Source organism: Giraffa tippelskirchi, chromosome 11 (assembly GCF_054371585.1).
Source record: "Giraffa tippelskirchi isolate mGirTip1 chromosome 11, T2T-mGirTip1v1.2.pri, whole genome shotgun sequence".
NCBI lineage: Eukaryota > Metazoa > Chordata > Mammalia > Artiodactyla > Giraffidae > Giraffa > Giraffa tippelskirchi.
In genome coordinates this window covers 76,937,672-76,962,937 of record NC_137285.1, presented here as the reverse complement: position 1 = coordinate 76,962,937, position 25,266 = coordinate 76,937,672, and the positions used below count along the sequence as shown (strand labels likewise).

Sequence of the window (25,266 nt, the reverse complement as noted above, 5' to 3'; positions counted from 1 at the left end):
GCCCAGCCCACAGCCCTGGGGAGGCCTGGGTTCAGCCAGGGCCTGAGCTCCGAGGACCATGCTGCTCTCAGACCAGGCTCCTTCTTCTCATAAGTGGTGTGGCCCTGGACAAGCATATGCCCCTCAGGGTTGCCCCAGTCTCTCCATCTGCAGAGTGGGGGTCATTCTCCCATCTGCTTCCTAGGTCTGTCGGCCTACGAGCAGCTCCATGCCTTTCCACCTGGGGCCGATATCACGTGGAGCTCGTGCGCTGAGACTTCAGAAAGAAAGATTCCATCCAGGGCTGACACAGCACAGAATGGGGCAGAACGAGGCCTGGATGCGCCGTGGAACCCAGGAAAAGGCACTCCCCCTCCTGACTGTTTTGAGACCCCGCATCCAAGTTGGAGGACCGAAAGGAAGACTCGAAGGTCTCCCTCTCTTATAGAAAAGAGTAGCCAACTTTCTGGTCCTCTGTTTCCATTGAGATTCTGTTCAAGGGTCCCAGCTCGGCTTCTGCGGGTGGCTGAGCTTCTAATGGCTCCCTGCGTTCTTGTCTTTTCCTCTCCAAACCTTCCGTCCTTTTCCCCCTTCTGGGGTGGAAGGGCGCTGTCATTGCTTCTACCTTCGAGACAGATTGAGGAATAGTCTGGACCATCGACTCCTTTCCTCTCTTTGGTTCCGTGTCTCTCTCTGGCTGTGTCCCTCTCTTTTCCTTTCTCAATTCCGTCTGTGTCTTCCTCTTTCTCTCTCGTGTGTGGATGGATGGATGGATGCTAGGGATGCACATGTATATGATTAGATGAGGGTTATGTTTTAGGGATAGGTTAGAGGGAGAGAAAGGCTTTAGGTCAGAGTTGGTCATGGGGGAAGGGTCAAGGGTGGTGGTGGTGTTTCTTGGAATCTGAGTGCTGTGCATTCTTCGTCTCTTTCCATATGAACCCCTTCTCAGATACACCACTTGCAAGGAGTCTCTCGTGTTCCGTTTCCTATCTTTTGCATTTGTGAATGCTTAGCCTCTCTGTTGTGAATAGGTTCCATTGGATGGAAACCCAGTGGTGTACTTCGTTTACCTCTTTCCCTTACTTGAAGAGACCCATTTCGACCTCCGCCCAGCAAATGGCAAGGAGACTCTGATGTTAAGGAGCCTTTGACCTACGCTTCTTTCTAGCTATCTCATGACATCAGTCTTTAGGGTGAGGTTTTTCCCCGATATTGAGGTGGTATGAGATCAAACCCAATAGCGTTCTTCAGATGTAGCTGTCTGGTTTTCCCATGGACATTGATTGAAGAGGCTTTCTTGTTCCCATTTGGATATTCTCACCGTCTGTGTCAGAGATGAGTTGACCATGGATGCTGGGGTTTGTTTCTGGACCCTCAACTTTATTCCATCGATCTGGATCTGTGTGTGTTGTTGTATTCCCAATAGCATACTGTCCTGCTGCTGCTGCTGCAGCTAAGTCACTTCAGTCGTGTCTGACTCTGCAAGACCCCATGGCCTGTAGCCTACCAGGCTCCTCCGTCCAGGACATTTTCCAGGCAAGAGTACTGGAGTGGGTCGCCATTGCCTCCTCCGATACTCTCCTGAGGATCCTAGTTTGGTCGTCTAATTTCCTTTCACACAACCTTGGATGTCCGTATCGGGGCTTTTTCGTCGGATTGTATTGACAATGTAGGCTCTTTTCTGTTTCCGTACCCCTTTTGCAATTCTTTGTTCGGTGCGAAAATGCATTGGCATTTTGGGAGGAATAGCATGGAAGCTGTGGATTGCCATGTGGGGCTGTGACATGATTTTCCCTATAGGAATTCTTTCAAGCCCTGAGCACAGCTTCTCTTTCCAGTGATTGGTGTGGGCTTGATCTTCCTCCTTCCATCTCTCGCTGTTTTGTGAGAACAGGTCCATCCTTCCCTTCTGGGGTAGATGGACTCGTGGATATCACTTCAGTGAATGGCATTGTCAGTGGGGGTGATAATTCCCTTCTCATTGGAAGACTTTGCTGTGAGTATTAGAAATGCAAGTGACTTCTCTTCCCCTTCCTCCCTGTCCATGTCTCAGAGCCACCGGGAAACAGAGGCCTCATCCACGGTCACACAGGCCTGAGGGGGTGCAACTAGACTGTTGTTTCTTCATGCCCTCAGTGCTGGACATCATCCGGGATACTCTGTGTGTGTCTTCCTCCGTCTGGTGTCCCTTCAGACCTTTCCCTAGTTTTCACAGGCTTGTTGTGTTGGCGTTCTTTGTCTGTTTGGAGACACATCCTTGATAAGCTTTGTGTTTCCACTCATTCGTCTCGCGATGTATGACCTGTCTTTTGCTTTTGTAATGAGGTCTTTCCCACAGTAGATATCTTTGATTTTGCAAAGTCCACTGTATTCTCTGGGTTTTTTTTGTGGACTGCCTTTTAGTTTTGTGTGTGAAGACTCAAAGCACGTGTCCGGTTTCTGCTCATTGTTCTTCTAGATTTGTGACAAGTTTTCATGGAAAGTTTGTCTAGGGATAACTGGAAGTGAACTCGGTGTAAGGTGTCAAGTCTCCATCTCCATTCATGTCATCCCCTGCAGTTTCCAATTCCCTGTTCCTGAGTGGTTTTGGAGATCTTGTGGGAAGGTTGGTTGCATTGGAGTTTGCATTTCCACCTTGATTCGATTCACACTGTTCTGCCCTCAGGGACACTGTCAAGGGGGAGTGAGGAGCAGCCTGCACTTCCAGCAGTGACCACACGGTGGGGCGAGTGCTGCTCTCCCCTCTGGGAGCCCCAGGCCACAGGCATCCCAGTGAGGAGCCAGCTCTGTGCTCAGCTGAAAGGAGTTAGTCTCTCAGGAGCCTCGGAGCCCTTGCCTTTGGATCACCCAGGGTGGGCATTTACTGGGACAGAAAAAATTGCCCTGAATTCCATGGACGGAAGAGCCTGGCTGTGTAGAGTTGGTGAGTTGCCGTGAATCAGACACAACTGAGGACACAAAAATTCAATAGATTAAAACACATTTTGGGGGTGGGGGGGAGTGAAAGTGGGTGATGTGGGTTTTTTTGTCTTATATAATAGCCAAGGGAAATCTAGTTTAAACCTAAATTCACATAGATGGGAAAGGTATAGCTCTCCGTCACCCTATTTAAAAAAAAAAAAAAACTACTAAACTTTTCTGAAAGTTTATTTAGTAGCTTCCTTGAGCAGTTTATTGTGGAGCATTTTTTTTTTTCTGTGACATTGGCCTCATTAAAAATTATGGTTTGCCTTTAGTGGATAATTTTGTTCATTGGTTTCTTAGAGAACCTTGGTAATCTTTGAGTTTCCTGGGGAGTATGGTCACATGACCTGGCCCTGGCCAATCGGTGCGTTCCACCTCCCTGGCCACTGTGATTGGCTCCGGGCTGGGGCAGTGCCCAATCGGGGCCCAGGGCCGGGCCTCACGTTGGAAGCCAGGGGAAGACGAGCTCTCGTCCTGCTGGGGTAGGGGAAGGGGTGGGGCCGGGGGAGGTCAGGCTCCAGCAGTGGGAGGGGCTTGAGGTCCGCCTGCGGCAGTTGGTGACGTTCCTGCTCCCCTCAGGGCAGAGACGCCGGCCTGAGAATGAGGGCGCTGCTGAGCCCAGGGGCTGGGATGGCCCGTTGCTGCTGTGGTCCCAGAGCTCCACCCGAGACCTGAGGGAAGCCGTCTGCCCGTGAGTCCTCTCCCGCTTGTCTGTCAGCTTGTTTGAAGCATGCTGGGTTTTCTGCCCAGCTGGCTAAGGGGAGTCCCTGGAAATGCAAGGGTGTGGGTTTTGGCAGACTTCAGGGAAGACATGCCAGATGAGCCTGGGAGACTCCAGCTTAAGCTGGATTCAGGAGATATCTCTTCGGGCCAGCTAGTAATTGTAGGATAAGCCTAATGAGTCTTCACAGGATGAAGAGAGTAACGTGCCAAGGTAGCAATTGATGTCCTCATTCGAGAGGATGAAGCTGGTGCTCAGAGAAGGGGGGAACTTGGCCACAGCAAGGAGGTGTGCACCCAGACAGAACCCCCCAGATCCGGCCATTGGAGCTCAGGGAGGCCACTGGTGTGGCTTGTCCCTGTGGCAGGGCCCGAGGCAGGCAGCCCACCCTGATTCCTGCGGGGGCCTGACTTGGGAAGTGCCATCTGGTAGCTTTGAGACTCACCAAACCAAATTGCACTGGAGAGAGGAGGGACACCTTCCTTCATCCACCCCCCACCCCCGCCGGATTCCCACATACCCTGACCCCTTTCTCTCGATTTCGGAGCCATTTCCAGAGTCCCGCTCATATGACCTCATTTGAAGTGCACTGTGGACGGGCTGCCATCTGCAGCTGCTACCACAGCAGCCAAGGGCTTTAGCTCCCGACTACCTCCCTTCCTTTGGAACTTGGGGGCCCTCTACTCCCCACTTGCACACCACAGACCTTTGCTGAGGATTGTGGGGACCCTCACTCAGTTTGCAGCACGTTGTAGCCATCCCTGTCCTCCCTTGAAACTCAGCTTGTGAGCTCCTTTGGAGCAGCGTGGCCCACCTGGCTGCAACGGAAGAGACACAGCTGACAGTGAAACAACAGCTTAGATCTGAGAGCCGGAAAGCTCTGTCAAAAGGGACCTCCCTCTTCACACCGTAGAGGCTGTAGGAGCCGCCAGGCTTTCGGAACCAGTGCTGGGGCCAAAATGACTCCACAGCTGTTTTCCTTCCTGGGGAGGGTTCTGGCTCGAGCGGGAATGGCTCAAGTCTCCTAAGGTTCTGAAAGCCCACTGTGTGCAGATTCACGGTACACAGAGAGGAAAAGGTGGAGTCCTAGCCTGGAGGTGGTCACAGCTCACGGATGAGCCAGGCAGGCAGGCAGGCAGGGCATGAGAACACCTGAGCTGCCTTCATGAGTGAATGGTGTGGGGGCAGAGGAAGAGAAGCCGGTCTGCTCCCTCGTGTGGTGCCCAGGGCAGGTTGTCCCCAGAGGAAACCCTTACGACGGTGAGGACTATCACTGCTGTTTCCCAAGGGGTTCCGTCGGTGCGTGTCTTCCCCGGAGCGGTCAGGCCGTCTCTCAAGTACACTGGCCATGGGCATTGCCTCTCCTTGGAACTTCCCATGTGTTTCTCTTTTTTATGGAACAGTGATTTTCTAGAGTGGTTCTGGGCCACAAGGATGTTGGGTCATTTTCTAGCCTTCTGTCATGAAGAACGCTTTCCTGGGCATGGGGGTGGTTTGTTGTTCCAGCTCCCTTTCTTGGCTTCTTTTGGGAGCTGGTGCAACAAGAGGAGCTCAGCCTCTGCCTTCTGGCTGAGATGTCACCCTTCAAACAGCAATGCCTGCCTGGAGATAATGATGGCAGTTGCCAAAAGGGCTTCGTTTGGCACATGGTATCTTGAAAGGACGTACACCGTCCTTTCAGCTATCAAAGGCTAGTTCAAATGACATAAAAATGAGAACTCTCCAATGGAGTCTTACAGTAGGTGGAGAGTCCGAAAAACACTCCTTCAGTCATTTCGCTGAGAGTCACTGATTGGGGACACCAAGAATATAGGAAGGAATGCAGAAAGAAAAGATGAAATTGTGTTCAGGATCGGGGGGAGGGATGAACAGGGCGTGCTTGCCTTGAATCCAGGCTTTGTTGGGGGGTGGGGCATAAAGATGGAACGGGTCTGAAACTACAAAGTGGTGATGGTAACACAGTATCACCAGAGTTACACAACAGTGTTCCCAGATTGCAACAATGATGAAAAAGTTTACTAATCCCAACTTAACCAACAAAAATCCAGGAAACCATACAAAAAATAAAACATCACCAGAAAGGTGGAAACAAACCACATGCAAAGCAGTTCAGGGGAAAGGAACTCCATGTCCCCTGGGGGCAGACCGAGTTGCCGGCATCCACGGTGAGCAGACAGGGATGGAGGCTGCAGAGCCGACCGCTCCCCTGGACGTGGTGTTTCCGGTAAGGGCTCTGGGTCTCTGTCCAGAGCGGGGGCTCTTTCTCCCTGCAGGGCTGGGTGAGTCATCGTGGGCGTCTGGGTGTTGCACGGGAGCCAGGGCAGGCTCTCCCTGCCGAGGCGGTGACTCTTCCTCTGCCTCGGGTTCTCTTGCCAAAGCCCGAGCAGGTAGAGGTGCACGTGGAGGTGGAGGTTCTCGCTGAGGGGGTGGGACATCAGTGCCTGGGGCTGGGGGTCCTGCAGGCACGGAGATCCGATCTGCCCGGTGTGCTGGCCAGTACCCAGCTGGCCTGGTGTCTCTGCGAGGGCAAGTCTCGCTTCTCCATCTGCCCTCGGTGGATCCCTGGGTCCTGCACCTGGAGCCACCACCTGTGTGGGGACAGGTCTGGGAAGTGGAGCCTGGTTCCAGTTGGAGGCCAGTGCTAGAGCTGGGGGAGAAGCAAAGTTTGCCCACAGGCCAGCCTTGGCATGTGCGTACCCCGGGACAGAAACCTTCCAAGAGGTTCCCAAAGAATACCCAGCGTCAGATGTCTTTTGGGACTGAAGTGTGCAAGATGGGGGGCGGGGGGTGTGAGGCCAGCGCTTGCTGCAGGCCCAGCAGCAGCTTTCGAGGACTCGTCCCTGTGTAGCTCAGCACCCCTCCCCACACACTCCCGTGCACCAGCCCCAGCGTCCTCACCTCTGTGCTGTGGCGTGCTGGGCTCCAGGTCCTCCTGGTGCCTCAGAGGCCGGGGTTCTCTGGACTCTGGGTCGGAGCCGGGTGTGCTGAGCTCCGTGGAAGCCTCAGACTGGGCCGCCGGCTGTATCCTGGGCGGTGTCTCGGCAGCAGGCCTTCCCCACCTCCGCGTCTCCCCCGGTGGGGCTGATGCCTCCGTGGGCACGCTGACCTGGAGCCTGCACTGGGCCTCACGGGCGGGCGGGTGGTGCTCCGACCCCTCCCTCTGGGAGCTGGATGGGGTGTCCCCGTCCTCGGCCTCATCACGTGGGAAGCTCTGCAACGACAGTGACCGTCAGCCAGCCATGCTGGGAGTTTTCCGAGCTGGGCCTGGCCAGTGGAGCCGCTGCTTCTGCCTGCTCGAACTTCTCTTCCCAGAAGGGTCAGAGACGTGTGTCTGCTCAGATCCCCACCCGGGAGGAAAGAGACCCATCTGAGGGTGTGAGGTCAGCCTGGCCGGTCGGCGCTGCCCACACTCTCCCCATCCCGCCCAGCCTGCTCTCCCCTGGGGTGTGGGCACAACTTGTCCACAGGCTTCTGACCCCACATCCGCCTGGGCTTCCTTGAGGGAGACACAGCCCGAGAAACCCGCATCCCCACACACAGGCAAAGGACCCGGTGTTTCCGGGTGGCATGGGAGAGGTGGCCTGGCCCGGCCTGGGGCTCCCCGTGTTACCTTTCTGTTTCTCCGGGCAAAGGGCCAGAGGCCTCTCGGGGGTGTCCTGAGCCAACGTCGACAGGGTGCCCACTCACACTGCCTGTGAGCTCTCCTGAGGCCCCGGCCTCTGGGCAGGGGCAAACAGCAGAACATCTTGGCAGCAAGTGATCCGGCTGGGGGCTCCTCTCCGCTCTGGAGGCCTGGATACCCGGATTGCGGGTTCTGTTGGGTTCTGTTGCCGGCAGGTGACATCATTTCCTGGGGTTCGTGCTGAGGTCCCTTCCTCAAAACTTCCCAAGGGAATCTCTGGGTTTCTGACTGCTCGACCACCCCCCTTAGGCCATGTGCAGGCACAATGACACCCACACGGCCCAGCCCACAGCCCTGGGGAGGCCTGGGTTCAGCCAGGGCCTGAGCTCCGAGGACCATGCTGCTCTCAGACCAGGCTCCTTCTTCTCATAAGTGGTGTGGCCCTGGACAAGCATATGCCCCTCAGGGTTGCCCCAGTCTCTCCATCTGCAGAGTGGGGGTCATTCTCCCATCTGCTTCCTAGGTCTGTCGGCCTACGAGCAGCTCCATGCCTTTCCACCTGGGGCCGATATCACGTGGAGCTCGTGCGCTGAGACTTCAGAAAGAAAGATTCCATCCAGGGCTGACACAGCACAGAATGGGGCAGAACGAGGCCTGGATGCGCCGTGGAACCCAGGAAAAGGCACTCCCCCTCCTGACTGTTTTGAGACCCCGCATCCAAGTTGGAGGACCGAAAGGAAGACTCGAAGGTCTCCCTCTCTTATAGAAAAGAGTAGCCAACTTTCTGGTCCTCTGTTTCCATTGAGATTCTGTTCAAGGGTCCCAGCTCGGCTTCTGCGGGTGGCTGAGCTTCTAATGGCTCCCTGCGTTCTTGTCTTTTCCTCTCCAAACCTTCCGTCCTTTTCCCCCTTCTGGGGTGGAAGGGCGCTGTCATTGCTTCTACCTTCGAGACAGATTGAGGAATAGTCTGGACCATCGACTCCTTTCCCCTCTTTGGTTCCGTGTCTCTCTCTGGCTGTGTCCCTCTCTTTTCCTTTCTCAATTCCGTCTGTGTCTTCCTCTTTCTCTCTCGTGTGTGGATGGATGGATGGATGCTAGGGATGCACATGTATATGATTAGATGAGGGTTATGTTTTAGGGATAGGTTAGAGGGAGAGAAAGGCTTTAGGTCAGAGTTGGTCATGGGGGAAGGGTCAAGGGTGGTGGTGGTGTTTCTTGGAATCTGAGTGCTGTGCATTCTTCGTCTCTTTCCATATGAACCCCTTCTCAGATACACCACTTGCAAGGAGTCTCTCGTGTTCCGTTTCCTATCTTTTGCATTTGTGAATGCTTAGCCTCTCTGTTGTGAATAGGTTCCATTGGATGGAAACCCAGTGGTGTACTTCGTTTACCTCTTTCCCTTACTTGAAGAGACCCATTTCGACCTCCGCCCAGCAAATGGCAAGGAGACTCTGATGTTAAGGAGCCTTTGACCTACGCTTCTTTCTAGCTATCTCATGACATCAGTCTTTAGGGTGAGGTTTTTCCCCGATATTGAGGTGGTCTGAGATCAAACCCAATAGCGTTCTTCAGATGTAGCTGTCTGGTTTTCCCATGGACATTGATTGAAGAGGCTTTCTTGTTCCCATTTGGATATTCTCACCGTCTGTGTCAGAGATGAGTTGACCATGGATGCTGGGGTTTGTTTCTGGACCCTCAACTTTATTCCATCGATCTGGATCTGTGTGTGTTGTTGTATTCCCAATAGCATACTGTCCTGCTGCTGCTGCTGCAGCTAAGTCACTTCAGTCGTGTCTGACTCTGCAAGACCCCATGGCCTGTAGCCTACCAGGCTCCTCCGTCCAGGACATTTTCCAGGCAAGAGTACTGGAGTGGGTCGCCATTGCCTCCTCCGATACTCTCCTGAGGATCCTAGTTTGGTCGTCTAATTTCCTTTCACACAACCTTGGATGTCCGTATCGGGGCTTTTTCGTCGGATTGTATTGACAATGTAGGCTCTTTTCTGTTTCCGTACCCCTTTTGCAATTCTTTGTTCGGTGCGAAAATGCATTGGCATTTTGGGAGGAATAGCATGGAAGCTGTGGATTGCCATGTGGGGCTGTGACATGATTTTCCCTATAGGAATTCTTTCAAGCCCTGAGCACAGCTTCTCTTTCCAGTGATTGGTGTGGGCTTGATCTTCCTCCTTCCATCTCTCGCCGTTTTGTGAGAACAGGTCCATCCTTCCCTTCTGGGGTAGATGGACTCGTGGATATCACTTCAGTGAATGGCATTGTCAGTGGGGGTGATAATTCCCTTCTCATTGGAAGACTTTGCTGTGAGTATTAGAAATGCAAGTGACTTCTCTTCCCCTTCCTCCCTGTCCATGTCTCAGAGCCACCGGGAAACAGAGGCCTCATCCACGGTCACACAGGCCTGAGGGGGTGCAACTAGACTGTTGTTTCTTCAGGCCCTCAGTGCTGGACATCATCCGGGATACTCTGTGTGTGTCTTCCTCCGTCTGGTGTCCCTTCAGACCTTTCCCTAGTTTTCACAGGCTTGTTGTGTTGGCGTTCTTTGTCTGTTTGGAGACACATCCTTGATAAGCTTTGTGTTTCCACTCATTCGTCTCGCGATGTATGACCTGTCTTTTGCTTTTGTAATGAGGTCTTTCCCACAGTAGATATCTTTGATTTTGCAAAGTCCACTGTATTCTCTGGGTTTTTTTTGTGGACTGCCTTTTAGTTTTGTGTGTGAAGACTCAAAGCACGTGTCCGGTTTCTGCTCATTGTTCTTCTAGATTTGTGACAAGTTTTCATGGAAAGTTTGTCTAGGGATAACTGGAAGTGAACTCGGTGTAAGGTGTCAAGTCTCCATCTCCATTCATGTCATCCCCTGCAGTTTCCAATTCCCTGTTCCTGAGTGGTTTTGGAGATCTTGTGGGAAGGTTGGTTGCATTGGAGTTTGCATTTCCACCTTGATTCGATTCACACTGTTCTGCCCTCAGGGACACTGTCAAGGGGGAGTGAGGAGCAGCCTGCACTTCCAGCAGTGACCACACGGTGGGGCGAGTGCTGCTCTCCCCTCTGGGAGCCCCAGGCCACAGGCATCCCAGTGAGGAGCCAGCTCTGTGCTCAGCTGAAAGGAGTTAGTCTCTCAGGAGCCTCGGAGCCCTTGCCTTTGGATCACCCAGGGTGGGCATTTACTGGGACAGAAAAAATTGCCCTGAATTCCATGGACGGAAGAGCCTGGCTGTGTAGAGTTGGTGAGTTGCCGTGAATCAGACACAACTGAGGACACAAAAATTCAATAGATTGAAACACATTTTGGGGGTGGGGGGGAGTGAAAGTGGGTGATGTGGGTTTTTTTGTCTTATATAATAGCCAAGGGAAATCTAGTTTAAACCTAAATTCACATAGATGGGAAAGGTATAGCTCTCCGTCACCCTATTTAAAAAAAAAAAAAAACTACTAAACTTTTCTGAAAGTTTATTTAGTAGCTTCCTTGAGCAGTTTATTGTGGAGCATTTTTTTTTTCTGTGACATTGGCCTCATTAAAAATTATGGTTTGCCTTTAGTGGATAATTTTGTTCATTGGTTTCTTAGAGAACCTTGGTAATCTTTGAGTTTCCTGGGGAGTATGGTCACATGACCTGGCCCTGGCCAATCGGTGCGTTCCACCTCCCTGGCCACTGTGATTGGCTCCGGGCTGGGGCAGTGCCCAATCGGGGCCCAGGGCCGGGCCTCACGTTGGAAGCCAGGGGAAGACGAGCTCTCGTCCTGCTGGGGTAGGGGAAGGGGTGGGGCCGGGGGAGGTCAGGCTCCAGCAGTGGGAGGGGCTTGAGGTCCGCCTGCGGCAGTTGGTGACGTTCCTGCTCCCCTCAGGGCAGAGCCGCCGGCCTGAGAATGAGGGCGCTGCTGAGCCCAGGGGCTGGGATGGCCCGTTGCTGCTGTGGTCCCAGAGCTCCACCCGAGACCTGAGGGAAGCCGTCTGCCCGTGAGTCCTCTCCCGCTTGTCTGTCAGCTTGTTTGAAGCATGCTGGGTTTTCTGCCCAGCTGGCTAAGGCGAGTCCCTGGAAATGCAAGGGTGTGGGTTTTGGCAGACTTCAGGGAAGACATGCCAGATGAGCCTGGGAGACTCCAGCTTAAGCTGGATTCAGGAGATATCTCTTCGGGCCAGCTAGTAATTGTAGGATAAGCCTAATGAGTCTTCACAGGATGAAGAGAGTAACGTGCCAAGGTAGCAATTGATGTCCTCATTCGAGAGGATGAAGCTGGTGCTCAGAGAAGGGGGGAACTTGGCCACAGCAAGGAGGTGTGCACCCAGACAGAAGCCCCCAGATCCGGCCATTGGAGCTCAGGGAGGCCACTGGTGTGGCTTGTCCCTGTGGCAGGGCCCGAGGCAGGCAGCCCACCCTGATTCCTGCGGGGGCCTGACTTGGGAAGTGCCATCTGGTAGCTTTGAGACTCACCAAACCAAATTGCACTGGAGAGAGGAGGGACACCTTCCTTCATCCACCCCCCACCCCCGCCGGATTCCCACATACCCTGACCCCTTTCTCTCGATTTCGGAGCCATTTCCAGAGTCCCGCTCATATGACCTCATTTGAAGTGCACTGTGGACGGGCTGCCATCTGCAGCTGCTACCACAGCAGCCAAGGGCTTTAGCTCCCGACTACCTCCCTTCCTTTGGAACTTGGGGGCCCTCTACTCCCCACTTGCACACCACAGACCTTTGCTGAGGATTGTGGGGACCCTCACTCAGTTTGCAGCACGTTGTAGCCATCCCTGTCCTCCCTTGAAACTCAGCTTGTGAGCTCCTTTGGAGCAGCGTGGCCCACCTGGCTGCAACGGAAGAGACACAGCTGACAGTGAAACAACAGCTTAGATCTGAGAGCCGGAAAGCTCTGTCAAAAGGGACCTCCCTCTTCACACCGTAGAGGCTGTAGGAGCCGCCAGGCTTTCGGAACCAGTGCTGGGGCCAAAATGACTCCACAGCTGTTTTCCTTCCTGGGGAGGGTTCTGGCTCGAGCGGGAATGGCTCAAGTCTCCTAAGGTTCTGAAAGCCCACTGTGTGCAGATTCACGGTACACAGAGAGGAAAAGGTGGAGTCCTAGCCTGGAGGTGGTCACAGCTCACGGATGAGCCAGGCAGGCAGGCAGGCAGGGCATGAGAACACCTGAGCTGCCTTCATGAGTGAATGGTGTGGGGGCAGAGGAAGAGAAGCCGGTCTGCTCCCTCGTGTGGTGCCCAGGGCAGGTTGTCCCCAGAGGAAACCCTTACGACGGTGAGGACTATCACTGCTGTTTCCCAAGGGGTTCCGTCGGTGCGTGTCTTCCCCGGAGCGGTCAGGCCGTCTCTCAAGTACACTGGCCATGGGCATTGCCTCTCCTTGGAACTTCCCATGTGTTTCTCTTTTTTATGGAACAGTGATTTTCTAGAGTGGTTCTGGGCCACAAGGATGTTGGGTCATTTTCTAGCCTTCTGTCATGAAGAACGCTTTCCTGGGCATGGGGGTGGTTTGTTGTTCCAGCTCCCTTTCTTGGCTTCTTTTGGGAGCTGGTGCAACAAGAGGAGCTCAGCCTCTGCCTTCTGGCTGAGATGTCACCCTTCAAACAGCAATGCCTGCCTGGAGATAATGATGGCAGTTGCCAAAAGGGCTTCGTTTGGCACATGGTATCTTGAAAGGACGTACACCGTCCTTTCAGCTATCAAAGGCTAGTTCAAATGACATAAAAATGAGAACTCTCCAATGGAGTCTTACAGTAGGTGGAGAGTCCGAAAAACACTCCTTCAGTCATTTCGCTGAGAGTCACTGATTGGGGACACCAAGAATATAGGAAGGAATGCAGAAAGAAAAGATGAAATTGTGTTCAGGATCGGGGGGAGGGATGAACAGGGCGTGCTTGCCTTGAATCCAGGCTTTGTTGGGGGGTGGGGCATAAAGATGGAACGGGTCTGAAACTACAAAGTGGTGATGGTAACACAGTATCACCAGAGTTACACAACAGTGTTCCCAGATTGCAACAATGATGAAAAAGTTTACTAATCCCAACTTAACCAACAAAAATACAGGAAACCATACAAAAAATAAAACATCACCAGAAAGGTGGAAACAAACCACATGCAAAGCAGTTCAGGGGAAAGGAACTCCATGTCCCCTGGGGGCAGACCGAGTTGCCGGCATCCACGGTGAGCAGACAGGGATGGAGGCTGCAGAGCCGACCGCTCCCCTGGACGTGGTGTTTCCGGTAAGGGCTCTGGGTCTCTGTCCAGAGCGGGGGCTCTTTCTCCCTGCAGGGCAGGGTGAGTCATCGTGGGCGTCTGGGTGTTGCACGGGAGCCAGGGCAGGCTCTCCCTGCCGAGGCGGTGACTCTTCCTCTGCCTCGGGTTCTCTTGCCAAAGCCCGAGCAGGTAGAGGTGCACGTGGAGGTGGAGGTTCTCGCTGAGGGGGTGGGACATCAGTGCCTGGGGCTGGGGGTCCTGCAGGCACGGAGATCCGATCTGCCCGGTGTGCTGGCCAGTACCCAGCTGGCCTGGTGTCTCTGCGAGGGCAAGTCTCGCTTCTCCATCTGCCCTCGGTGGATCCCTGGGTCCTGCACCTGGAGCCACCACCTGTGTGGGGACAGGTCTGGGAAGTGGAGCCTGGTTCCAGTTGGAGGCCAGTGCTAGAGCTGGGGGAGAAGCAAAGTTTGCCCACAGGCCAGCCTTGGCATGTGCGTACCCCGGGACAGAAACGTTCCAAGAGGTTCCCAAAGAATACCCAGCGTCAGATGTCTTTTGGGACTGAAGTGTGCAAGATGGGGGGCGGGGGGTGTGAGGCCAGCGCTTGCTGCAGGCCCAGCAGCAGCTTTCGAGGACTCGTCCCTGTGTAGCTCAGCACCCCTCCCCACACACTCCCGTGCACCAGCCCCAGCGTCCTCACCTCTGTGCTGTGGCGTGCTGGGCTCCAGGTCCTCCTGGTGCCTCAGAGGCCGGGGTTCTCTGGACTCTGGGTCGGAGCCGGGTGTGCTGAGCTCCGTGGAAGCCTCAGACTGGGCCGCCGGCTGTATCCTGGGCGGTGTCTCGGCAGCAGGCCTTCCCCACCTCCGCGTCTCCCCCGGTGGGGCTGATGCCTCCGTGGGCACGCTGACCTGGAGCCTGCACTGGGCCTCACGGGCGGGCGGGTGGTGCTCCGACCCCTCCCTCTGGGAGCTGGATGGGGTGTCCCCGTCCTCGGCCTCATCACGTGGGAAGCTCTGCAACGACAGTGACCGTCAGCCAGCCATGCTGGGAGTTTTCCGAGCTGGGCCTGGCCAGTGGAGCCGCTGCTTCTGCCTGCTCGAACTTCTCTTCCCAGAAGGGTCAGAGACGTGTGTCTGCTCAGATCCCCACCCGGGAGGAAAGAGACCCATCTGAGGGTGTGAGGTCAGCCTGGCCGGTCGGCGCTGCCCACACTCTCCCCATCCCGCCCAGCCTGCTCTCCCCTGGGGTGTGGGCACAACTTGTCCACAGGCTTCTGACCCCACATCCGCCTGGGCTTCCTTGAGGGAGACACAGCCCGAGAAACCCGCATCCCCACACACAGGCAAAGGACCCGGTGTTTCCGGGTGGCATGGGAGAGGTGGCCTGGCCCGGCCTGGGGCTCCCCGTGTTACCTTTCTGTTTCTCCGGGCAAAGGGCCAGAGGCCTCTCGGGGGTGTCCTGAGCCAACGTCGACAGGGTGCCCACGCACACTGCCTGTGAGCTCTCCTGAGGCCCCGGCCTCTGGGCAGGGGCAAACAGCAGAACATCTTGGCAGCAAGTGATCCGGCTGGGGGCTCCTCTCCGCTCTGGAGGCCTGGATACCCGGATTGCGGGTTCTGTTGGGTTCTGTTGCCGGCAGGTGACATCATTTCCTGGGGTTCGTGCTGAGGTCCCTTCCTCAAAACTTCCCAAGGGAATCTCTGGGTTTCTGACTGCTCGACCACCCCCCTTAGGCCATGTGCAGGCACAATGACACCCACACGGCCCAGCCCACAGCCCTGGGGAGGCCTGGGTTCAGCCAGGGCCTGAGCTCCGAGGACCATGCTGCTCTCAGACCAGGCTCCTTCTTCTCATAAGTGGTGTGGCCCTGGACAAGCATATGCCCCTCAGGGTTGCCCCAGTCTCTCCATCTGCAGAGTGGGGGTCATTCTCCCATCTGCTTCCTAGGTCTGTCGGCCTACGAGCAGCTCCATGCCTTTCCACCTGGGGCCGATATCACGTGGAGCTCGTGCGCTGAGACTTCAGAAAGAAAGATTCCATCCAGGGCTGACACAGCACAGAATGGGGCAGAACGAGGCCTGGATGCGCCGTGGAACCCAGGAAAAGGCACTCCCCCTCCTGACTGTTTTGAGACCCCGCATCCAAGTTGGAGGACCGAAAGGAAGACTCGAAGGTCTCCCTCTCTTATAGAAAAGAGTAGCCAACTTTCTGGTCCTCTGTTTCCATTGAGATTCTGTTCAAGGGTCCCAGCTCGGCTTCTGCGGGTGGCTGAGCTTCTAATGGCTCCCTGCGTTCTTGTCTTTTCCTCTCCAAACCTTCCGTCCTTTTCCCCCTTCTGGGGTGGAAGGGCGCTGTCATTGCTTCTACCTTCGAGACAGATTGAGGAATAGTCTGGACCATCGACTCCTTTCCTCTCTTTGGTTCCGTGTCTCTCTCTGGCTGTGTCCCTCTCTTTTCCTTTCTCAATTCCGTCTGTGTCTTCCTCTTTCTCTCTCGTGTGTGGATGGATGGATGGATGCTAGGGATGCACATGTATATGATTAGATGAGGGTTATGTTTTAGGGATAGGTTAGAGGGAGAGAAAGGCTTTAGGTCAGAGTTGGTCATGGGGGAAGGGTCAAGGGTGGTGGTGGTGTTTCTTGGAATCTGAGTGCTGTGCATTCTTCGTCTCTTTCCATATGAACCCCTTCTCAGATACACCACTTGCAAGGAGTCTCTCGTGTTCCGTTTCCTATCTTTTGCATTTGTGAATGCTTAGCCTCTCTGTTGTGAATAGGTTCCATTGGATGGAAACCCAGTGGTGTACTTCGTTTACCTCTTTCCCTTACTTGAAGAGACCCATTTCGACCTCCGCCCAGCAAATGGCAAGGAGACTCTGATGTTAAGGAGCCTTTGACCTACGCTTCTTTCTAGCTATCTCATGACATCAGTCTTTAGGGTGAGGTTTTTCCCCGATATTGAGGTGGTCTGAGATCAAACCCAATAGCGTTCTTCAGATGTAGCTGTCTGGTTTTCCCATGGACATTGATTGAAGAGGCTTTCTTGTTCCCATTTGGATATTCTCACCGTCTGTGTCAGAGATGAGTTGACCATGGATGCTGGGGTTTGTTTCTGGACCCTCAACTTTATTCCATCGATCTGGATCTGTGTGTGTTGTTGTATTCCCAATAGCATACTGTCCTGCTGCTGCTGCTGCAGCTAAGTCACTTCAGTCGTGTCTGACTCTGCAAGACCCCATGGCCTGTAGCCTACCAGGCTCCTCCGTCCAGGACATTTTCCAGGCAAGAGTACTGGAGTGGGTCGCCATTGCCTCCTCCGATACTCTCCTGAGGATCCTAGTTTGGTCGTCTAATTTCCTTTCACACAACCTTGGATGTCCGTATCGGGGCTTTTTCGTCGGATTGTATTGACAATGTAGGCTCTTTTCTGTTTCCGTACCCCTTTTGCAATTCTTTGTTCGGTGCGAAAATGCATTGGCATTTTGGGAGGAATAGCATGGAAGCTGTGGATTGCCATGTGGGGCTGTGACATGATTTTCCCTATAGGAATTCTTTCAAGCCCTGAGCACAGCTTCTCTTTCCAGTGATTGGTGTGGGCTTGATCTTCCTCCTTCCATCTCTCGCCGTTTTGTGAGAACAGGTCCATCCTTCCCTTCTGGGGTAGATGGACTCGTGGATATCACTTCAGTGAATGGCATTGTCAGTGGGGGTGATAATTCCCTTCTCATTGGAAGACTTTGCTGTGAGTATTAGAAATGCAAGTGACTTCTCTTCCCCTTCCTCCCTGTCCATGTCTCAGAGCCACCGGGAAACAGAGGCCTCATCCACGGTCACACAGGCCTGAGGGGGTGCAACTAGACTGTTGTTTCTTCAGGCCCTCAGTGCTGGACATCATCCGGGATACTCTGTGTGTGTCTTCCTCCGTCTGGTGTCCCTTCAGACCTTTCCCTAGTTTTCACAGGCTTGTTGTGTTGGCGTTCTTTGTCTGTTTGGAGACACATCCTTGATAAGCTTTGTGTTTCCACTCATTCGTCTCGCGATGTATGGCCTGTCTTTTGCTTTTGTAATGAGGTCTTTCCCACAGTAGATATCTTTGATTTTGCAAAGTCCACTGTATTCTCTGGGTTTTTTTTGTGGACTGCCTTTTAGTTTTGTGTGTGAAGACTCAAAGCACGTGTCCGGTTTCTGCTCATTGTTCTTCTAGATTTGTGACAAGTTTTCATGGAAAGTTTGTCTAGGGATAACTGGAAGTGAACTCGGTGTAAGGTGTCAAGTCTCCATCTCCATTCATGTCATCCCCTGCAGTTTCCAATTCCCTGTTCCTGAGTGGTTTTGGAGATCTTGTGGGAAGGTTGGTTGCATTGGAGTTTGCATTTCCACCTTGATTCGATTCACACTGTTCTGCCCTCAGGGACACTGTCAAGGGGGAGTGAGGAGCAGCCTGCACTTCCAGCAGTGACCACACGGTGGGGCGAGTGCTGCTCTCCCCTCTGGGAGCCCCAGGCCACAGGCATCCCAGTGAGGAGCCAGCTCTGTGCTCAGCTGAAAGGAGTTAGTCTCTCAGGAGCCTCGGAGCCCTTGCCTTTGGATCACCCAGGGTGGGCATTTACTGGGACAGAAAAAATTGCCCTGAATTCCATGGACGGAAGAGCCTGGCTGTGTAGAGTTGGTGAGTTGCCGTGAATCAGACACAACTGAGGACACAAAAATTCAATAGATTAAAACACATTTTGGGGGTGGGGGGGAGTGAAAGTGGGTGATGTGGGTTTTTTTGTCTTATATAATAGCCAAGGGAAATCTAGTTTAAACCTAAATTCACATAGATGGGAAAGGTATAGCTCTCCGTCACCCTATTTAAAAAAAAAAAAAAACTACTAAACTTTTCTGAAAGTTTATTTAGTAGCTTCCTTGAGCAGTTTATTGTGGAGCATTTTTTTTTTCTGTGACATTGGCCTCATTAAAAATTATGGTTTGCCTTTAGTGGATAATTTTGTTCATTGGTTTCTTAGAGAACCTTGGTAATCTTTGAGTTTCCTGGGGAGTATGGTCACATGACCTGGCCCTGGCCAATCGGTGCGTTCCACCTCCCTGGCCACTGTGATTGGCTCCGGGCTGGGGCAGTGCCCAATCGGGGCCCAGGGCCGGGCCTCACGTTGGAAGCCAGGGGAAGACGAGCTCTCGTCCTGCTGGGGTAGGGGAAGGGGTGGGGCCGGGGGAGGTCAGGCTCCAGCAGTGGGAGGGGCTTGAGGTCCGCCTGCGGCAGTTGGTGACGTTCCTGCTCCCCTCAGGGCAGAGCCGCCGGCCTGAGAATGAGGGCGCTGCTGAGCCCAGGGGCTGGGATGGCCCGTTGCTGCTGTGGTCCCAGAGCTCCACCCGAGACCTGAGGGAAGCCGTCTGCCCGTGAGTCCTCTCCCGCTTGTCTGTCAGCTTGTTTGAAGCATGCTGGGTTTTCTGCCCAGCTGGCTAAGGGGAGTCCCTGGAAATGCAAGGGTGTGGGTTTTGGCAGACTTCAGGGAAGACATGCCAGATGAGCCTGGGAGACTCCAGCTTAAGCTGGATTCAGGAGATATCTCTTCGGGCCAGCTAGTAATTGTAGGATAAGCCTAATGAGTCTTCACAGGATGAAGAGAGTAACGTGCCAAGGTAGCAATTGATGTCCTCATTCGAGAGGATGAAGCTGGTGCTCAGAGAAGGGGGGAACTTGGCCACAGCAAGGAGGTGTGCACCCAGACAGAACCCCCCAGATCCGGCCATTGGAGCTCAGGGAGGCCACTGGTGTGGCTTGTCCCTGTGGCAGGGCCCGAGGCAGGCAGCCCACCCTGATTCCTGCGGGGGCCTGACTTGGGAAGTGCCATCTGGTAGCTTTGAGACTCACCAAACCAAATTGCACTGGAGAGAGGAGGGACACCTTCCTTCATCCACCCCCCACCCCCGCCGGATTCCCACATACCCTGACCCCTTTCTCTCGATTTCGGAGCCATTTCCAGAGTCCCGCTCATATGACCTCATTTGAAGTGCACTGTGGACGGGCTGCCATCTGCAGCTGCTACCACAGCAGCCAAGGGCTTTAGCTCCCGACTACCTCCCTTCCTTTGGAACTTGGGGGCCCTCTACTCCCCACTTGCACACCACAGACCTTTGCTGAGGATTGTGGGGACCCTCACTCAGTTTGCAGCACGTTGTAGCCATCCCTGTCCTCCCTTGAAACTCAGCTTGTGAGCTCCTTTGGAGCAGCGTGGCCCACCTGGCTGCAACGGAAGAGACACAGCTGACAGTGAAACAACAGCTTAGATCTGAGAGCCGGAAAGCTCTGTCAAAAGGGACCTCCCTCTTCACACCGTAGAGGCTGTAGGAGCCGCCAGGCTTTCGGAACCAGTGCTGGGGCCAAAATGACTCCACAGCTGTTTTCCTTCCTGGGGAGGGTTCTGGCTCGAGCGGGAATGGCTCAAGTCTCCTAAGGTTCTGAAAGCCCACTGTGTGCAGATTCACGGTACACAGAGAGGAAAAGGTGGAGTCCTAGCCTGGAGGTGGTCACAGCTCACGGATGAGCCAGGCAGGCAGGCAGGCAGGGCATGAGAACACCTGAGCTGCCTTCATGAGTGAATGGTGTGGGGGCAGAGGAAGAGAAGCCGGTCTGCTCCCTCGTGTGGTGCCCAGGGCAGGTTGTCCCCAGAGGAAACCCTTACGACGGTGAGGACTATCACTGCTGTTTCCCAAGGGGTTCCGTCGGTGCGTGTCTTCCCCGGAGCGGTCAGGCCGTCTCTCAAGTACACTGGCCATGGGCATTGCCTCTCCTTGGAACTTCCCATGTGTTTCTCTTTTTTATGGAACAGTGATTTTCTAGAGTGGTTCTGGGCCACAAGGATGTTGGGTCATTTTCTAGCCTTCTGTCATGAAGAACGCTTTCCTGGGCATGGGGGTGGTTTGTTGTTCCAGCTCCCTTTCTTGGCTTCTTTTGGGAGCTGGTGCAACAAGAGGAGCTCAGCCTCTGCCTTCTGGCTGAGATGTCACCCTTCAAACAGCAATGCCTGCCTGGAGATAATGATGGCAGTTGCCAAAAGGGCTTCGTTTGGCACATGGTATCTTGAAAGGACGTACACCGTCCTTTCAGCTATCAAAGGCTAGTTCAAATGACATAAAAATGAGAACTCTCCAATGGAGTCTTACAGTAGGTGGAGAGTCCGAAAAACACTCCTTCAGTCATTTCGCTGAGAGTCACTGATTGGGGACACCAAGAATATAGGAAGGAATGCAGAAAGAAAAGATGAAATTGTGTTCAGGATCGGGGGGAGGGATGAACAGGGCGTGCTTGCCTTGAATCCAGGCTTTGTTGGGGGGTGGGGCATAAAGATGGAACGGGTCTGAAACTACAAAGTGGTGATGGTAACACAGTATCACCAGAGTTACACAACAGTGTTCCCAGATTGCAACAATGATGAAAAAGTTTACTAATCCCAACTTAACCAACAAAAATCCAGGAAACCATACAAAAAATAAAACATCACCAGAAAGGTGGAAACAAACCACATGCAAAGCAGTTCAGGGGAAAGGAACTCCATGTCCCCTGGGGGCAGACCGAGTTGCCGGCATCCACGGTGAGCAGACAGGGATGGAGGCTGCAGAGCCGACCGCTCCCCTGGACGTGGTGTTTCCGGTAAGGGCTCTGGGTCTCTGTCCAGAGCGGGGGCTCTTTCTCCCTGCAGGGCTGGGTGAGTCATCGTGGGCGTCTGGGTGTTGCACGGGAGCCAGGGCAGGCTCTCCCTGCCGAGGCGGTGACTCTTCCTCTGCCTCGGGTTCTCTTGCCAAAGCCCGAGCAGGTAGAGGTGCACGTGGAGGTGGAGGTTCTCGCTGAGGGGGTGGGACATCAGTGCCTGGGGCTGGGGGTCCTGCAGGCACGGAGATCCGATCTGCCCGGTGTGCTGGCCAGTACCCAGCTGGCCTGGTGTCTCTGCGAGGGCAAGTCTCGCTTCTCCATCTGCCCTCGGTGGATCCCTGGGTCCTGCACCTGGAGCCACCACCTGTGTGGGGACAGGTCTGGGAAGTGGAGCCTGGTTCCAGTTGGAGGCCAGTGCTAGAGCTGGGGGAGAAGCAAAGTTTGCCCACAGGCCAGCCTTGGCATGTGCGTACCCCGGGACAGAAACCTTCCAAGAGGTTCCCAAAGAATACCCAGCGTCAGATGTCTTTTGGGACTGAAGTGTGCAAGATGGGGGGCGGGGGGTGTGAGGCCAGCGCTTGCTGCAGGCCCAGCAGCAGCTTTCGAGGACTCGTCCCTGTGTAGCTCAGCACCCCTCCCCACACACTCCCGTGCACCAGCCCCAGCGTCCTCACCTCTGTGCTGTGGCGTGCTGGGCTCCAGGTCCTCCTGGTGCCTCAGAGGCCGGGGTTCTCTGGACTCTGGGTCGGAGCCGGGTGTGCTGAGCTCCGTGGAAGCCTCAGACTGGGCCGCCGGCTGTATCCTGGGCGGTGTCTCGGCAGCAGGCCTTCCCCACCTCCGCGTCTCCCCCGGTGGGGCTGATGCCTCCGTGGGCACGCTGACCTGGAGCCTGCACTGGGCCTCACGGGCGGGCGGGTGGTGCTCCGACCCCTCCCTCTGGGAGCTGGATGGGGTGTCCCCGTCCTCGGCCTCATCACGTGGGAAGCTCTGCAACGACAGTGACCGTCAGCCAGCCATGCTGGGAGTTTTCCGAGCTGGGCCTGGCCAGTGGAGCCGCTGCTTCTGCCTGCTCGAACTTCTCTTCCCAGAAGGGTCAGAGACGTGTGTCTGCTCAGATCCCCACCCGGGAGGAAAGAGACCCATCTGAGGGTGTGAGGTCAGCCTGGCCGGTCGGCGCTGCCCACACTCTCCCCATCCCGCCCAGCCTGCTCTCCCCTGGGGTGTGGGCACAACTTGTCCACAGGCTTCTGACCCCACATCCGCCTGGGCTTCCTTGAGGGAGACACAGCCCGAGAAACCCGCATCCCCACACACAGGCAAAGGACCCGGTGTTTCCGGGTGGCATGGGAGAGGTGGCCTGGCCCGGCCTGGGGCTCCCCGTGTTACCTTTCTGTTTCTCCGGGCAAAGGGCCAGAGGCCTCTCGGGGGTGTCCTGAGCCAACGTCGACAGGGTGCCCACGCACACTGCCTGTGAGCTCTCCTGAGGCCCCGGCCTCTGGGCAGGGGCAAACAGCAGAACATCTTGGCAGCAAGTGATCTGGCTGGGGGCTCCTCTCCGCTCTGGAGGCCTGGATACCCGGATTGCGGGTTCTGTTGGGTTCTGTTGCCGGCAGGTGACATCATTTCCTGGGGTTCGTGCTGAGGTCCCTTCCTCAAAACTTCCCAAGGGAATCTCTGGGTTTCTGACTGCTCGACCACCCCCCTTAGGCCATGTGCAGGCACAATGACACCCACACGGCCCAGCCCACAGCCCTGGGGAGGCCTGGGTTCAGCCAGGGCCTGAGCTCCGAGGACCATGCTGCTCTCAGACCAGGCTCCTTCTTCTCATAAGTGGTGTGGCCCTGGACAAGCATATGCCCCTCAGGGTTGCCCCAGTCTCTCCATCTGCAGAGTGGGGGTCATTCTCCCATCTGCTTCCTAGGTCTGTCGGCCTACGAGCAGCTCCATGCCTTTCCACCTGGGGCCGATATCACGTGGAGCTCGTGCGCTGAGACTTCAGAAAGAAAGATTCCATCCAGGGCTGACACAGCACAGAATGGGGCAGAACGAGGCCTGGATGCGCCGTGGAACCCAGGAAAAGGCACTCCCCCTCCTGACTGTTTTGAGACCCCGCATCCAAGTTGGAGGACCAAAAGGAAGACTCGAAGGTCTCCCTCTCTTATAGAAAAGAGTAGCCAACTTTCTGGTCCTCTGTTTCCATTGAGATTCTGTTCAAGGGTCCCAGCTCGGCTTCTGCGGGTGGCTGAGCTTCTAATGGCTCCCTGCGTTCTTGTCTTTTCCTCTCCAAACCTTCCGTCCTTTTCCCCCTTCTGGGGTGGAAGGGCGCTGTCATTGCTTCTACCTTCGAGACAGATTGAGGAAAAGTCTGGACCATCGACTCCTTTCCTCTCTTTGGTTCCGTGTCTCTCTCTGGCTGTGTCCCTCTCTTTTCCTTTCTCAATTCCGTCTGTGTCTTCCTCTTTCTCTCTCGTGTGTGGATGGATGGATGGATGCTAGGGATGCACATGTATATGATTAGATGAGGGTTATGTTTTAGGGATAGGTTAGAGGGAGAGAAAGGCTTTAGGTCAGAGTTGGTCATGGGGGAAGGGTCAAGGGTGGTGGTGGTGTTTCTTGGAATCTGAGTGCTGTGCATTCTTCGTCTCTTTCCATATGAACCCCTTCTCAGATACACCACTTGCAAGGAGTCTCTCGTGTTCCGTTTCCTATCTTTTGCATTTGTGAATGCTTAGCTTCTCCGTTGTGAAGAGGTTCCATTGGATGGAAACCCAGTGGTGTACTTCGTTTACCTCTTTCCCTTACTTGAAGAGACCCATTTCGACCTCCGCCCAGCAAATGGCAAGGAGACTCTGATGTTAAGGAGCCTTTGACCTACGCTTCTTTCTAGCTATCTCATGACATCAGTCTTTAGGGTGAGGTTTTTCCCCGATATTGAGGTGGTATGAGATCAAAACCAATAGCGTTCTTCAGATGTAGCTGTCTGGTTTTCCCATGGACATTGATTGAAGAGGCTTTCTTGTTCCCATTTGGATATTCTCACCGTCTGTGTCAGAGATGAGTTGACCATGGATGCTGGGGTTTGTTTCTGGACCCTCAAATTTATTCCATCGATCTGGATCTGTGTGTGTTGTTGTATTCCCAATAGCATACTGTCCTGCTGCTGCTGCTGCGGCTAAGTCACTTCAGTCGTGTCTGACTCTGCATGACCCCGTGGCCTGCAGCCTACCAGGCTCCTCCGTCCAGGACATTTTCCAGGCAAGAGTACTGGAGTGGGTCGCCATTGCCTCCTCCGATACTCTCCTGAGGATCCTAGTTTGGTCGTCTAATTTCCTTTCACACAACCTTGGATGTCCGTATCGGGGCTTTTTCGTCGGATTGTATTGACAATGTAGGCTCTTTTCTGTTTCCGTACCCCTTTTGCAATTCTTTGTTCGGTGCGAAAATGCATTGGCATTTTGGGAGGAATAGCATGGAAGCTGTGGATTGCCATGTGGGGCTGTGACATGATTTTCCCAATAGGAATTCTTTCAAGCCCTGAGCACAGCTTCTCTTTCCAGTGATTGGTGTGGGCTTGATCTTCCTCCTTCCATCTCTCGCCGTTTTGTGAGAACAGGTCCATCCTTCCCTTCTGGGGTAGATGGACTCGTGGATATCACTTCAGTGAATGGCATTGTCAGTGGGGGTGATAATTCCCTTCTCATTGGAAGACTTTGCTGTGAGTATTAGAAATGCAAGTGACTTCTCTTCCCCTTCCTCCCTGTCCATGTCTCAGAGCCACCGGGAAACAGAGGCCTCATCCACGGTCACACAGGCCTGAGGGGGTGCAACTAGACTGTTGTTTCTTCAGGCCCTCAGTGCTGGACATCATCCGGGATACTCTGTGTGTGTCTTCCTCCGTCTGGTGTCCCTTCAGACCTTTCCCTAGTTTTCACAGGCTTGTTGTGTTGGCGTTCTTTGTCTGTTTGGAGACACATCCTTGATAAGCTTTGTGTTTCCACTCATTCGTCTCGCGATGTATGACCTGTCTTTTGCTTTTGTAATGAGGTCTTTCCCACAGTAGATATCTTTGATTTTGCAAAGTCCACTGTATTCTCTGGGTTTTTTTTGTGGACTGCCTTTTA

At 54.3% G+C, this 25,266-nt stretch overlaps 3 protein-coding genes and 1 long non-coding RNA gene across 4 annotated transcripts in view; 1 reads left to right on the top strand and 3 right to left on the bottom strand.

Annotated features, from left to right (window-relative positions):
* LOC145527606 (uncharacterized) overlaps nt 1-25,266 on the top strand; it is a 109,861-nt gene that overhangs the window by 73,643 nt on the left and 10,952 nt on the right. Inside the window, exons 30-38 of the long non-coding RNA XR_014069768.1 lie at nt 2,648-2,905; nt 3,526-3,637; nt 7,813-8,038; nt 10,276-10,533; nt 11,153-11,264; nt 15,440-15,665; nt 17,903-18,160; nt 18,780-18,891; nt 23,067-23,292. This is a non-coding gene — a long non-coding RNA (uncharacterized LOC145527606). The remainder of the gene's footprint in view (nt 1-2,647; nt 2,906-3,525; nt 3,638-7,812; nt 8,039-10,275; nt 10,534-11,152; nt 11,265-15,439; nt 15,666-17,902; nt 18,161-18,779; nt 18,892-23,066; nt 23,293-25,266) is intronic.
* On the bottom strand, nt 5,662-7,447 carry LOC145527581 (uncharacterized). The gene is made up of 3 exons (XM_081545691.1): nt 7,278-7,447; nt 6,566-6,878; nt 5,662-6,255 (listed from the first exon to the last, which is right to left on the bottom strand). The coding sequence occupies exons 1-3, from the start codon at nt 7,410-7,412 to the stop codon at nt 5,777-5,779; spliced, it is 927 nt and encodes a 308-aa protein (XP_081401817.1). The 5' UTR covers nt 7,413-7,447; the 3' UTR covers nt 5,662-5,776.
* Nucleotides 13,281-15,074, bottom strand: LOC145527541 (uncharacterized). Its single transcript, XM_081545640.1, has 3 exons — nt 14,905-15,074; nt 14,193-14,505; nt 13,281-13,941 (listed from the first exon to the last, which is right to left on the bottom strand). Exons 1-3 carry the CDS (start codon nt 15,037-15,039, stop codon nt 13,313-13,315), a joined length of 1,077 nt encoding a protein of 358 aa, XP_081401766.1. The 5' UTR covers nt 15,040-15,074; the 3' UTR covers nt 13,281-13,312.
* On the bottom strand, nt 18,779-22,998 carry LOC145527572 (uncharacterized). The gene is made up of 2 exons (XM_081545680.1): nt 22,532-22,998; nt 18,779-22,132 (listed from the first exon to the last, which is right to left on the bottom strand). Exons 1-2 carry the CDS (start codon nt 22,940-22,942, stop codon nt 21,563-21,565), a joined length of 981 nt encoding a protein of 326 aa, XP_081401806.1. The 5' UTR covers nt 22,943-22,998; the 3' UTR covers nt 18,779-21,562.

Excerpts from the sequence above, each read along its gene's own strand:
- LOC145527541 (XM_081545640.1), bottom strand. The coding sequence starts at position 15,039 with ATGTTCTGCTGTTTGCCCCTGCCCAGAGGCCGGGGCCTCAGGAGAGCT. Across the intron at positions 14,506-14,904 it reads TTGCCCGGAGAAACAGAAAG|AGCTTCCCACGTGATGAGGC; the intron begins GTAACACGGGGA and ends CTGTCGTTGCAG. Across the intron at positions 13,942-14,192 it reads CAGCACGCCACAGCACAGAG|CTCTAGCACTGGCCTCCAAC; the intron begins GTGAGGACGCTG and ends CTTCTCCCCCAG.
- LOC145527572 (XM_081545680.1), bottom strand. The coding sequence starts at position 22,942 with ATGGTCCTCGGAGCTCAGGCCCTGGCTGAACCCAGGCCTCCCCAGGGC. Across the intron at positions 22,133-22,531 it reads TTGCCCGGAGAAACAGAAAG|AGCTTCCCACGTGATGAGGC; the intron begins GTAACACGGGGA and ends CTGTCGTTGCAG.
- LOC145527581 (XM_081545691.1), bottom strand. The coding sequence starts at position 7,412 with ATGTTCTGCTGTTTGCCCCTGCCCAGAGGCCGGGGCCTCAGGAGAGCT. Across the intron at positions 6,879-7,277 it reads TTGCCCGGAGAAACAGAAAG|AGCTTCCCACGTGATGAGGC; the intron begins GTAACACGGGGA and ends CTGTCGTTGCAG. Across the intron at positions 6,256-6,565 it reads CAGCACGCCACAGCACAGAG|GTGGTGGCTCCAGGTGCAGG; the intron begins GTGAGGACGCTG and ends GTCCCCACACAG.